Genomic DNA, 12,985 nt, shown 5'->3' on the forward strand with positions numbered 1-12,985 from the left:
CACATTATCTCGGTTAGTAAGGGTTCTACTGTATCACATGGACATTATTCTCATTTTGCAAATTATAGCCACTACTCTAAAGAATTTATAGCATGCAGTACAACCAACAACACTAGATCATGCTTATTTAAATGATAGAATTTAGATTAGCAACTCACGTAAATGATGATTATTTGTACAGGAAAGCAGTCCTTCTGTCCTTCAATCGCACAAATTTCTCAATCACTTTACGATTGAAGTCACTGATGTTGTTGACAAATCTCTTCTCAATAGCAAGCATAGCCAGCGCTGACAGTCGTTCTCCAGTCATGGTGTTCCTCAGAAACGTTTTAATTCGTTTCAAAGCAGAAAAACACATATCGGGCTCCGCTGTCGTCATTGGGGTTGTGACAACAATTCGGAGTAACTCGCATACTTGTGGAAATGTGTCCCTATCTAGTTCATTGTCAAGCAGAAACTGCAACATGGAGATGGCCCCATCAGCTTTCTGAAAGTCATTTCTCATATACAATACTTCTAGTTCAGTCTTCAGCTGTGTCTTATTTAGGCAGGGATACATATGCGCCACTGTATTTAGTTCTCTTTCTGGAAAAGAGTCTGAATAGGCCCAAACGCACGCACATCAACCAGACTAGAAGCCAGTAAGTGAGAACGGAATGAAAATCGTTCTTTCATGTGAACAGTTATTACATCACATACTTCTTTAGCAGCTACTGAACGATCTGAGTTTTTTCGCCTCTTTTGAGCGAGTTGATCATTGGAGTATATATCAGCGTCCAAGTCCGTGGTGCAGTCCCTGACTCTCTCAACATGCCTTCGGAATTCTGAAATATTTTCTTTCAATTTAACTGCATCGATATTTCTAAGCTGTAGTAATTTGAAAATAATGTCTGCATGTGGCATCAAACGGTGAAAGAATTGTAGCCAAAACATAAATTCCGTATCTCTCAGACTGTACAGAAGCCCGGAGCTCTCCCGCCTCGAAACATCGTCAATATGAGATGAATTTCGAATTTCTTCGAGATATTCTATTAAATGGTCCGTGTTCTCATATACGATTTGGAGTAAACGAGCTGAGAAATTCCATCTGGTGGTTATAGTCTTCGGAAGCCTCTTCTCTACCAGCGAATCCAAAACTTTCGTTCTCTGCGCTGATCGAGAAAAGAATGCTGGAAAGGCCTTTAAGTTGGAAAAACAGATCCTACACGAACTATTTATAGATGCCGCTTTCCGTAAAATTAAATTGAACTGATGAGCATAACAATGGATGTAATACGCTTGAGGGTAAATCTCCCTTATTCTGGCCCGCACCCCGTTTCTATCCCCACTTAATACTGCCGCTCCGTCGTAGCATTGTCCAATAACCTTCTGTCTGTGACTCCCCACTTGGCGTTCTGTATGAACAATTCCAAAAATAGACTTCGCGTCTTGAGCTTTCGGGTTGACAAAACCCCAGTACCCTTCAACCGGAACCCCTCCAACTTCATATCTATAAACAATTACCATTTGTTGCAATGTAGAAACATCTGTCGTTTCATTAGCCATAACTGCCAAATATTGAGCGGCATGAATCTCATTAGATACACTGACAGACAGAGCAAATGCAACACCAAGAAGGAGTGGTTCGAAAGGGATGAAAGTTGGGGAAAAAACAGAGACGGCACGGACGAATAATTGATGTTTATTTCAAACCGATATGCAGGTTACACAATGCGCACGGCATCGACTCAGTAGGATGTAGGACCACCGCGAGCGGCGATGCACGCAGAAACGCGTCGAGGTACAGAGTCAATAAGAGTGCGGATGGTGTCCTGAGGGATGGTTCTCCATTCTCTGTCAACCATTTGCCACAGTTGGTCGTCCGTACGAGGCTGGGGCAGAGTTTGCAAACGGCGTCCAATGAGATCCCACACGTGTTCGATTGGTGAGAGATCCGGAGAGTACGCTGGCCACGGAAGCGTCTGTACACCTCGTAGAGCCTGTTGGGAGATGCGATCAATGTGTGGGCGGGCATTTTCCTGCTGAAACAGAGCATTGGGCAGCCCCTGAAGGTACGGGAGTGCCACCGGCCGCAGCACATGCTGCACGTAGCGGTGGGCATTTAACGTGCCTTGAATACGCACTAGAGGTGACGTGGAATCATACGCAATAGCGCCCCAAACCATGATGCCGCGTTGTCTAGCGGTAGGGCGCTCCACAGTTACTGCCCGATTTGACCTTTCTCCACGCCGACGCCACACTCGTCTGCGGTGACTATCACTGACAGAACAGAAGCGTGACTCATCGGAGAACACGACGTTCCGCCATTCCCTCATCCAAGTCGCTCTAGCCCGGCACCATGCCAGGCGTGCACGTCTATGCTGTGGAGTCAATGGTAGTCTTCTGAGCGGACGCCGGGAGTGCAGGCCTCCTTCAACCAATCGACGGGAAATTGTTCTGGTCGATATTGGAACAGCCAGGGTGTCTTGCACATGCTGAAGAATGGCGGTTGACGTGGCGTGCGGGGCTGCCACCGCTTGGCGGCGGATGCGCCGATCCTCGCGTGCTGACGTCACTCGGGCTGCGCCTGGACCCCTCGCACGTGCCACATGTCCCTGCGCCAACCATCTTCGCCACAGGCGCTGCACCGTGGACACATCCCTATGGGTATCGGCTGCGATTTGACGAAGCGACCAACCTGTCCTTCTCAGCCCGATCACCATACCCCTCGTAAAGTCGTCTGTCTGCTGGAAATGCCTCCGTTAACGGCGGCCTGGCATTCTTAGCTATACACGTGTCCTGTGGCACATGACAACACGTTCTACAATGACTGTCGGCTGAGAAATCACGGTACGAAGTGGGCCATTCGCCAACGCCGTGTCCCATTTATCGTTCGCTACGTGTGCAGCACAGCGGCGCATTTCACATCATGAGCATACCTCAGTGACGTCAGTCTACCCTGCAATTGGCATAAAGTTCTGACCACTCCTTCTTGGTGTTGCATTTGCTCTGTCAGTCAGTGTATTTCATCTCTGCACACGCTCAACATGCAATCAAGAAGTTCATTTTGAATAGTGTGAGAAGTACCTTTAAAAACGGTAGCACTTTCTAAATGCTCTTTCATTGCATTGTCAATAGAGCTTACAAAGTTTACTAGTCCCCTGAAAATCCCAGGATTATCAGAATTTTCGCTTTCGTCGTGGCCACGCAGTGACAGTTCGAAAGCTCCACAAAACTTAACACAGTCGATTAATCTAGATAGTATATACCTATTTGCATCGACTTGCTCATTATGTTTCTTAATCGATTCACGGTAAGCGGAAATCCAGTTGCGTGGTGATATTGACACGGCCTAGCATAGAGAATTCAATACCGGAACTCGCGTTTTTGTGTGCATGAGAATTTTAATGTTTATTTATTTTTCCACTCAAATGAGCAAGGTCTGTGCACCCAGCTGAATTCCATACACTTCTTTTTTTGCTGAACAATAAACAGGGCAAACAAAAAAGCGCATTCCTAGATCTATGTCCACAGAGCCACTTGCGCGTTTCGTACACTTCTCTCTTAAATTTACGCCTATATACTCGCGTTTGTCAGTTTTTGTAAATTTTTCCATAATCAAATCCGGTCTGTCCGGTCCAAGCCTTTTAATTTCTAACTTATCCTGATAGGTTAATATTTCATTGGTTAAAATTACCTGAACCGAATTCATTTCCTCTTACACAAAGAATACCACGGTCACAAACCGTACAAACACAGAAGCAAAACACAACACTTAAATTAGCTTCACTTGAAAAGATTTTCCAGTCACAAGGTAAAGCAAACTTCTTCCCGCGATTACACACACCTGTTCACAACGAGCTAGAAAATGTCTAGGGTATTAGCAAAATCTGCCGGTAATGTAATGCAATGGTAGCTACTGGGAGGCTGTGGCTAACCGTAATGGGGGAGGTGGCGGACCCTTGTGGTCAACTGCAATACTGCCACTGGGTTGAGGGTGGCTCTAGACGACAAGGCGCGTACCTTGCCGGGAATATCAGTGCAGAAAACCATGACGTCATCTGCTTTGCGAATGCGTATAGTCTTCAGCACCCAATAGCGCATTATCCAGTGTGCTCGCTGCACTTTCAGTCAAAACGAACAACTGTCGGTGTAACGGAGCTTCGATATAAGTCGAATGCTTTCGATCGATTGTTGAAATCAGGTCGAAAAAAAGGAAAGTTTTAAATTATCCATGAATGCGGAAATATGTATTAAAACTGGGTGTTCATGTGCTCCTGTGAACCCACCGCCACTGTTGTAACTGTCAACCGGCGGCCCCGGGTTCGATTCCTGGTGTAATGATTAATATCCCAGAGGCCTGGGTGTTTGTGTCGTCCTTAATGTTCCTTTCGTCACATTCAACACTCTACACTTCCGCAACTACACTTATACGCAGTTCCCTATCATATGGTGAAAGTAGTGGCAAAAGATCCTCAGAGGTCGACGCCACGAACAAATATTGTTTAAAAAAGAAACAGGCAAACAGACTTTGCACCAAATTAACGGCCCGACGTTGGTGCCCAAAAACTCTTTAAATTTGTGGACTTCCTTCAGCCTCACACTGCGCCAAAGATCTTTCTGGTTCACGCTCGGTATACGCCCTACTAGACGCTGGATCGTTTAGTTCCTTTGTAAATCAGTCTTTTGTCGAGGGAATGATCTTAAAGCACCTTCGATATTATGACTGCTCCGAAACTTACATGTCCGCCGATGGTCATCGCGTACATCCTATAAAGCCTTGACTTCGTCTGGGGAGCCGTGATGTGTGAAAGCTGTCACTTTCACCTCAGGATTCCAAATGGTCCTTAAGAAAGAAATACTTTGGATCGCATTTTTATTCCTACTGTCTGGTAATAAATAAGAATAATTATATCTCAGTTCATGATACCTCTGTTGCGACGATGTACGATTCTATAAGATTCAGATTAATGTCAAGCGATTTCATTGTGACTGGAGTATCTCTACAAACCATGTATGTATTTGACTTCGTGTATTATCCATTTATTTGTTCTATGCCCATAATCAAACCTTTTCTATCCATGTTTATGTTAATATACCTCATTAATTTAAATTGACCTCAGCTCTTCGTTATTGTCTCTCTGCTTTGGGGACATGCCTTTCACTCTTTGTTCTCTAGTCTAAGAGACCCGGATTCAGCTCCTGGCAGTTTTTAGCCAGTTCCGACCCATCCAGAATAGGTAGGTGGTAGACTGGTATGTTTATTATCTGGCAATACCTTGGGAGTCGCTGTAACATGAAATGCTATTCCTTCCGGCGTAACCTCAATTTGTTGTTTTTACCAAAGATGTGCTTTCTGCAAGTTTTTGGAAGAGTTCCCATGTCCTTCTGGTTGAATGCGTTAAGTCGATATTCTCTAACACTTCAATCCATCATTCCCTCCGTGTAGCATCCATATTAGACAGCAGTTCATCGGCAATATCTGGATCTCCACTCTGTACGTATTCATTATAGAGTGAATCACCCTGAGCATTCCATTTGGCCTTTGGGCATAGGCCTATTCTTCTTAGACACCATTTTATCTGCAACTACAAAACGTTTGTAACTGCTATGCTTAGGATAAATTCATCGTATTCATTTGTTCGGGTCAGCGGAGAACTTAGCACAATTTTCTTTCTTGAAGTTCTATCGAACATGTGGTAAAAAATGAAAATCCACAGCCTGTTTCCAGTAATTTGATCAGGTTAGGAATGGAATGAATGAAGCCACATCTAGCAGTGAAGATATGAAATGTGCCGGCTGCCGAAGCCTGTCGGACTCCTCTGGGGTAATGATTAATGAAATGAAATTGGAGAGTTTTGCTGGAATTAAAGGTGACAGGGAAAACTGGAGTACCCGGAGAAAAAACTGTCTGCCTCCACTTTGTCCAACACAAATCTCACATGGAGTGACCCTGATTTGAACTATGGTATACAGCAGTGAGTGGCCGGTGCCCTGCCGTCTCAGCCACGGGGGCAGCATGTGATATTGACCGTAAAATAGCAACTTTGATATCAATTCCAATATTATGGGTCGATGATGACTATTACTTTTCGATTATTATATAAGGCATATCCACTCTCATTGCTGGTAACAACAGACAAACCAGGATTAGAGCCTTGGTTCCATGCAACTGACTGAAAAACACCCCGATCTTTAGAGTAAAAAATCAGATTAAGATAGTTTAATTCAGTCCATTCCACATTTGTTGTTACTTGAGTACTTCCATAGTACACGATGGTGTTGAAGTCGTCTAATTAAACTGCAGTATGTTGAGCAATTGGAAGAACAGTCCTGGGCCATGGTACGATTGTAGATTTGTAAATAGTAAAAACAGCAACATCTGAAAAATCGTATTGCTACACAGTAGCCTCATTCGTTGTTTGCATTTTCGGTATTGCTACTATATCAATGTTGTTTTCCAGTAGAACTTTCAACAAATAATCACATTGCCCTCTGCTGATGCTTTCTATGTTAAACTGGAAGGCATTGAATGAAGGTCAAATGTTTCTTGTAGGACAGATCTGAAAAGAGCTATTTACTTGATACTGTGTTGTCATTGCTTGGAGTGCTTTCAGAAGATAAGTCCAGCTGCCAGAATTTGTTTCTGTCTTGGTAGCACCCATGGGTCACGTGTAGGGTACTTAAACCTACTGATGTGAAGTAACAATATACTCCTTAAGATGAACATCTTTGTAGTTAGGACAATTTCTGAAATGATGATGGGATTAATAGATATATTTATTTGGTGTAGTTTAGGTACGGCTATTGACTGTTGGTAATACACTCCAGCGTGTGGCAGTTTTAAGTGATTTGATACCAGTAACCGATTCTTGAATAAGTTGATACAAAATTGACTTACTTCACACATATTGACTTATATTAAGAGAGAAAGGTAAATAATCACTTAAAACCCAAGAACTCCCTGGATTTCTACAAATGTTATTTTAGGTTGACAAAAAGTTTTTAATAAGTTTTACACAATATTTTTGGTTCAACATATTCTACAAATTGCTTTGTGTTGCACTGACACAGCTACGTCTTATGGCGACAATAGGAGGGAAAGGTTTAGGTGCGGGAAGGAAGAGATTGCAGCCTTATTTAAGGTACGGGCCTGGCATTTGCCTTGTGTAAAAATGTAAAGGAACAGAAAAGCAATATTCAGGTCAGTGAATAGCCGGGTTCAAACTCACTGACAGCTACATGACTCAAACCACGCAGCTACACACTCAGTACATATTCTAGTGTATCACCATTATAATGAATAAAAGAACACTACCATTACCAAGAAAACTCCAGCCTAAATTACCTACAGCCAGGGACCTATTTAAAATACACCCACTAAACCCCTCATCAATTTCAGAAAGAGTTATAACTACAAAATTTCTCAGTTCATTCAAATATATTTTTAACATTATTTTCACAAACAAAACTTAAGTCAAGTATTCTGCAGATTTTTGTAATAGACCAAAGAGCATAAAATTACAACCTAACTATTCAATTCATTTTTACAACATAACAAATATGTATTCACATATTCCATTAAAAGCAATTTTTCAATTAAATAATAATATTCTAAATAAATAAAGCAAAGTTTGTAAAGTAGAACAAATAATATTTTTATTTACTGAAATATGTTTTGCAACAATATCATTTACTAATTAAACAATTTACCAATGGGCTCGCTTGCTTCAGGTGTTATGGCAGAAATTTACTTAGATGATCTTGAGTAACCGATTCTTGAATAAGTTGATACAAAATTGACTTACTTCACACATATTGACTTATATTAAGAGAGAAAGGTAAATAATCCCTTAAAACCCAAAATAATTTATAAACATAAAGACATTACCTGCAGGACAAGATATATTGATATTTTTCACTATAATAGATCCACTAATGGTGGCAATTTATTTCAACACTTAAACTCTTTAGACCGTCTGAATATTAAATTCATTTTGGAATGTGAGATTAAAAGACCCCTTGATTATTTAGATCTAAATATTACCAACAACAACAACCATTTTACAAATATTATTTTCAGGAAACCAACTCTAATTTCAAATACAATAAGATAGGACTCTCAACACCCAAGTGTCCATAAAAAAAGGCTGCTTTTATAGTTTAATTCACAGAGATTTAAAAATACCTTTATCCACTTGCAATTACAAAAAGAATAAATGAATAACCTTTACAACATTGCCTTTAACAATCGCTACAGCAGAATTTTTTTCAAAATATACTAAATAAATAAATAAATCATTCGCTAAATTAGTCAATGATTCAAAAGAAAACAAGTAATATTTTATAATTACTTCCAACAATAATGCAATTTTCCAAGTTACAAATATTTAAAAAAACAAAATTTTAACATAGTTTTCAAAAGAAATATTCTAAAATATTTTTCAACATGCACACTATTAACAATAACATACATTCAAAATGTATATATTTATAAACTCAAAGGCACATATTGTAACTCCAGCTGGATAGGCCAAAAAAGAAGGAATTTTCACATTCTTAATCAAGAGTATATAAACAAGAAAATACAACAGATTTTCAGTCATGAAAAAACATATGATTGGTTCGAATCCTGGTTGCACTTCCATCAATTAAGATTTAGTAATTCATCAAAGCATAAAGTGGTAATTTACTGAATATATACAAAACATTAATATATTTCAAATCAAAGAAATAACCCCAGTAGTAATTTCAATGAACTTCCCGAACGAACCAGTATCCTGTTTGAAGAACTAGTGAACATACTTAATAAACAAATAACTACTAAGTGTTATAATATTCAACAGAGCACCACTCCTACTTCATTCCTTCCTCACATGACACTTCCCCTCAATTAACAGTCGGTCAACCTTCTAACACCCAGACGGACTGCGCATTTTCATTGCATGGGAGTAGATGGTTAACAAGGAGCAACACCATCACCGTAGCCTTTTTGATAATATTTATCTTTTCATTTACACAATTTATTTCTTGTTAGACATCTTTCTGGAGTCACAAAAATTATTTTAACGACTATGTTCCATTAACAGATCAAGTTACACCAAGTAGTGCTTAGATAACAGATTTTTGAATAGTGATTGAACTGGAATTAGTTCACATCTGCTGCAGCCTCCGTGGCAGCGCGCCGGCTTCTCACTGCTGGGTTCCGTGGTTCAAATCCCGGTCACTCCATGTGAGATTTGTGCTGGATAAAGTAGAGGTGGGACAGGTTCTTTCTTCGAGTACTCCGGTTTTCCCTGTCATCATTGATTCCAGCAACACTCTCCAATATCATTTCATCTGTCGGGGCCGATAAGCTAGATGTTAGGCCCCTTAAAACAAGCATTATGATCATTTCATCTGTCAGTCATTAATCATTACCCCAGAGGAGTGCAACAGGCTTTGGCAGCCGACAGAATTCCTATCCACTCCGCTACATGGGGCTTCATTCATCCCATTCCTGACCTGGTCAATGACTAGAAAACAGGCTGTGGATTTTCGTTTTTAAATTTACACATGCTATTTTTTTATATCAAGAGAGAGGCCGATAATCCATTAACACCTAAGATTTACCTGGATGTCAACAAAGGTTATTTTAAATTGAAAATTAATTTTTAATGAGATTTAGACAACAATTTTTTGTACAACACATTCCAGTCTAACAGTGTTATAATGAATAAAAGCAAAGAAACATTACAAAAAAAAAGAAAAGATTTTAAATACTACAATAGGTTTAAATGCACAAGTCAGCCATATATTTTTAAGAGTGAAATAGTTAAGTTTAGGATGGATTTCCTAGAATTTATATTATACAAAATGACACCTTTAGAATGTATTTTACATTTATATAAATTTTCCAAATTTTATATGAATTTTGTGTATTTGTAGCTGAGGAAGGTCGCAAACAATTAAACGGGTTCTGTAAATAAATTGGAAAGTACTGAACGCTGCAAAAAATATATATAATTGCATTAAAGGAATACATTAGTTTGTATTAGATATTGTATAAACCCTGTGTTACAGTTTGAAAATAAAACATAAATGGCCATTCCTGAACTATTCCTTTCATAAAGTAAAGAATATTAGAGCTTCTACTGGAAGAACAGTTTAGGTCACAATTACTGATTTGTTATTCAATGGCGCATATTTTGCCAAATTTCAAGAATATTGGCTACGAAAATGGCATTGTCCTCCTCTGACACATACTTCAACAATTTTTAAATTAATCATGAGGTACTAGTAGATGGAATGGAACGCGTGTGTTTCATTGTGTGCAATTGAAGATCACGACGACGCTTGAAAGTCTTATCACAGTCGTTACAATAAAGGAGATCCTGTCCAGTGTGATCCTTCATATGTATCACTAGATTGCAACGATGTTGAAAGCATTTACCACACTCCGGGCAAGAAAATATGACATCTCTAGTGTGTGTTATCATATGTTCATCGAGATGAGCCCGGCGCCTAAAAGCCTTCCGACACACAGAACAAACATAAGGTCTGTAAAACGTATGCTTGTCCATTTGATGTCGGCTCAAATATGAAGAACGAGAAAATGACATATCACATTTTTTACACTGGAATGGACGTACCCCACTATGCACGACTTCGTGATTTTTCAGAATATCACGACGTTTGAAATCTTTCTTGCACACGTTACATACAAACGGCCTATCTTCCCCGTGTGTTGCCTTATGTATTTTCAAGGTATCTCGTCGAGAAAATGTTTTGTGACATATTGGACATCGGTTCTTTTTACCTGCATTACGGCGTCTAGAGTTAGAAACCTTGTTATTTAAGGGTTCACCTGCTTCAGGAAATACTCCACCATGCCTAGAAAAGAACATATTATTAATTATTATGATAGAAAGGCAATATGATTTAGCTGTAATAAATCACCAAATAGTGGTGTTTCAAAATATAAAAACTGGTGGTTTTATACAAACAGTTTAGTATTTTCAGAATACATCAAACATATAATTAATATATAGATCTTCTTCTACTGCTTTTACCACATCTGTGGGGTCCCACGTGCGAACAGTGTCACACAAGTGGATTTGGCCCTGCTTTATGGCCGGATATCCATCCTGACGCAAACTCTATATCGAGGGATGGTAATTATACCCCTTTCAGACCATGTATGCACAATTGTGCGGGTTCGTATTTTGTTTATCTCCGACCTTACTTGATGTTTTCTTGGCACTAGACCAAACTGCAGTGCTTGTACGGGACACATAGCATGTACTGCAGTTGTTTTTATTTAGCGCTTGACCACCAGGGGCCAGGAAGAAGAGTTTGAAAATACAGTTCATCGGGAAGATGGCGTGAAGCAGTAATGCCAAAAATAAGTATTTATTTATTTATTTATTTATTTATTGCATTCATATTAATCAAGAAGCTCTACTGAATATCAGAATATAATCAATGAAGTGTGTAAATTATTTAGCGAACGTAAATTGTGAACTTACAACATCGTACATGATACCATGAGGTTTTGAATGTTGATACGCACAAGTATGCGGGCTAGGTTTCCCTGCAGGCAATGCATGCAAGAGTGCTGGGTGCTGCCACCAAAAGACTGTGAAGGCAGAACTCGTACTCTACATGAGAAATGTAATGTATAAGATTTTATTTGTTTAAAATACATTGTTCCACACTGTAAAATAGAGCATTTGATCATGTACATGTGTATATTCACATGTACTGAGCTGAATTCTCTTATTTTTTTGTAAGTAGTGAATCAAGTCCTGATATGCACAATTGTGTGGGTTCTGTTTTTTAGCTGAAAGTTCTCATTTTGTTAAATAAACTGTAAAAACGTGTATCTGAGAGCATTTTAGTAAGTTTTTGATGTACAAACAAAAATTCACACCGCCAGTTCTTTTCAGGTCTGAAAGGGTTATACATAACCAGAAAGAGAGAGAGAGGGTTCCACTGCATTTATGAGCTGCTCCTTAGCAGCGAACATCAGAATTAAGTGGGCAGAAAACCAAACTGGTGCCAACTAAGGATTTCTGCATTACTGTACTACTGTACATATTGCTGTCGTTTATCATTCCCACTTTTTAAATATATATTGGATATCTCCTATGAATTATTAAAGTGTATACATTTTACTGGAACCCTATGTATATAGCAATGTAACAATAAGATATGGTCAAACATTCAGGGCACAATCCTCACATGCTGACAAATACTTATATAATAATTGCAAACCCTTTTAAAATCAAAGTTCAACACATTAGTTCTGTGAGGATTGACCATAAGAAAACTGGAAGTGAAAAATCAGTTGGTATGTTTTACGGATGCAATAACATTTTGTACCACTGATTCCCTATCTCTTCCACAAATAATATCACACATGTCATCTGCAAAGGATTTATTATTTATAAAGGATACAATGAAACTTATTGTATATAATATGGTGACCATGACAGGACTGGGTTCTACGGCCAAGAATTAGCGATATTTCTGAAAGTCTTGGATTGGAGCAAAAGTTAGAACATGTAACAACATTCTTAACAAGCTCAATGGTACAAGTTCGGATGCTACTGTCCTCTGAACAACAGGTCTTGACTTATTATACCCAATTCCAGAATATTGCAGTCCTGTATGAATCAACAATGCACACTCAGGAAAAGTTGATGCCAGCTGAATAATATTACGAGGGCAGTATGTGGCACTGTCAAACCTATGCTACATAAATGGTTGCCAGTAGTAACAAACATCCATCTTCCTCACCTTTGAAGCCTAATTGCATTGAAGAAGGAATGGTCCAAATGCACTGGGAGACCAAAATCTCATCATCCCTCATGGCAACTAGATAATTGGTTGAGTCTCAATGCAACATGAATGAAGTCTGGAAAAAATGGTGGGCTAAATAAAACCCTGACCAGCCAGGGTTGACCTCTGACCCTTGTAGAAAACATGCCAGCTCCAACTCATCAAGAAGGATTTCTTTAATGAA

At 39.3% G+C, this 12,985-nt stretch overlaps 1 protein-coding gene across 1 annotated transcript in view; it reads right to left on the minus strand.

Moving 5' to 3' along the window:
* Positions 1–8,340: 8,340 nt before the first annotated feature.
* The window catches only part of LOC136874303 (gastrula zinc finger protein XlCGF7.1), a 47,806-nt gene continuing 43,161 nt past the window's right edge, over positions 8,341–12,985 (minus strand). Inside the window, exon 5 of the mRNA XM_067147945.2 lies at positions 8,341–10,851. Coding sequence (XP_067004046.2) covers positions 10,245–10,851 — 607 coding nt within the window. The 3' untranslated portion in view covers positions 8,341–10,244. The remainder of the gene's footprint in view (positions 10,852–12,985) is intronic.

The sequence above is a fragment of the Anabrus simplex genome, chromosome 5, assembly GCF_040414725.1.
Source record: "Anabrus simplex isolate iqAnaSimp1 chromosome 5, ASM4041472v1, whole genome shotgun sequence".
In the NCBI taxonomy this organism is placed as follows: Eukaryota; Metazoa; Arthropoda; class Insecta; order Orthoptera; family Tettigoniidae; genus Anabrus; species Anabrus simplex.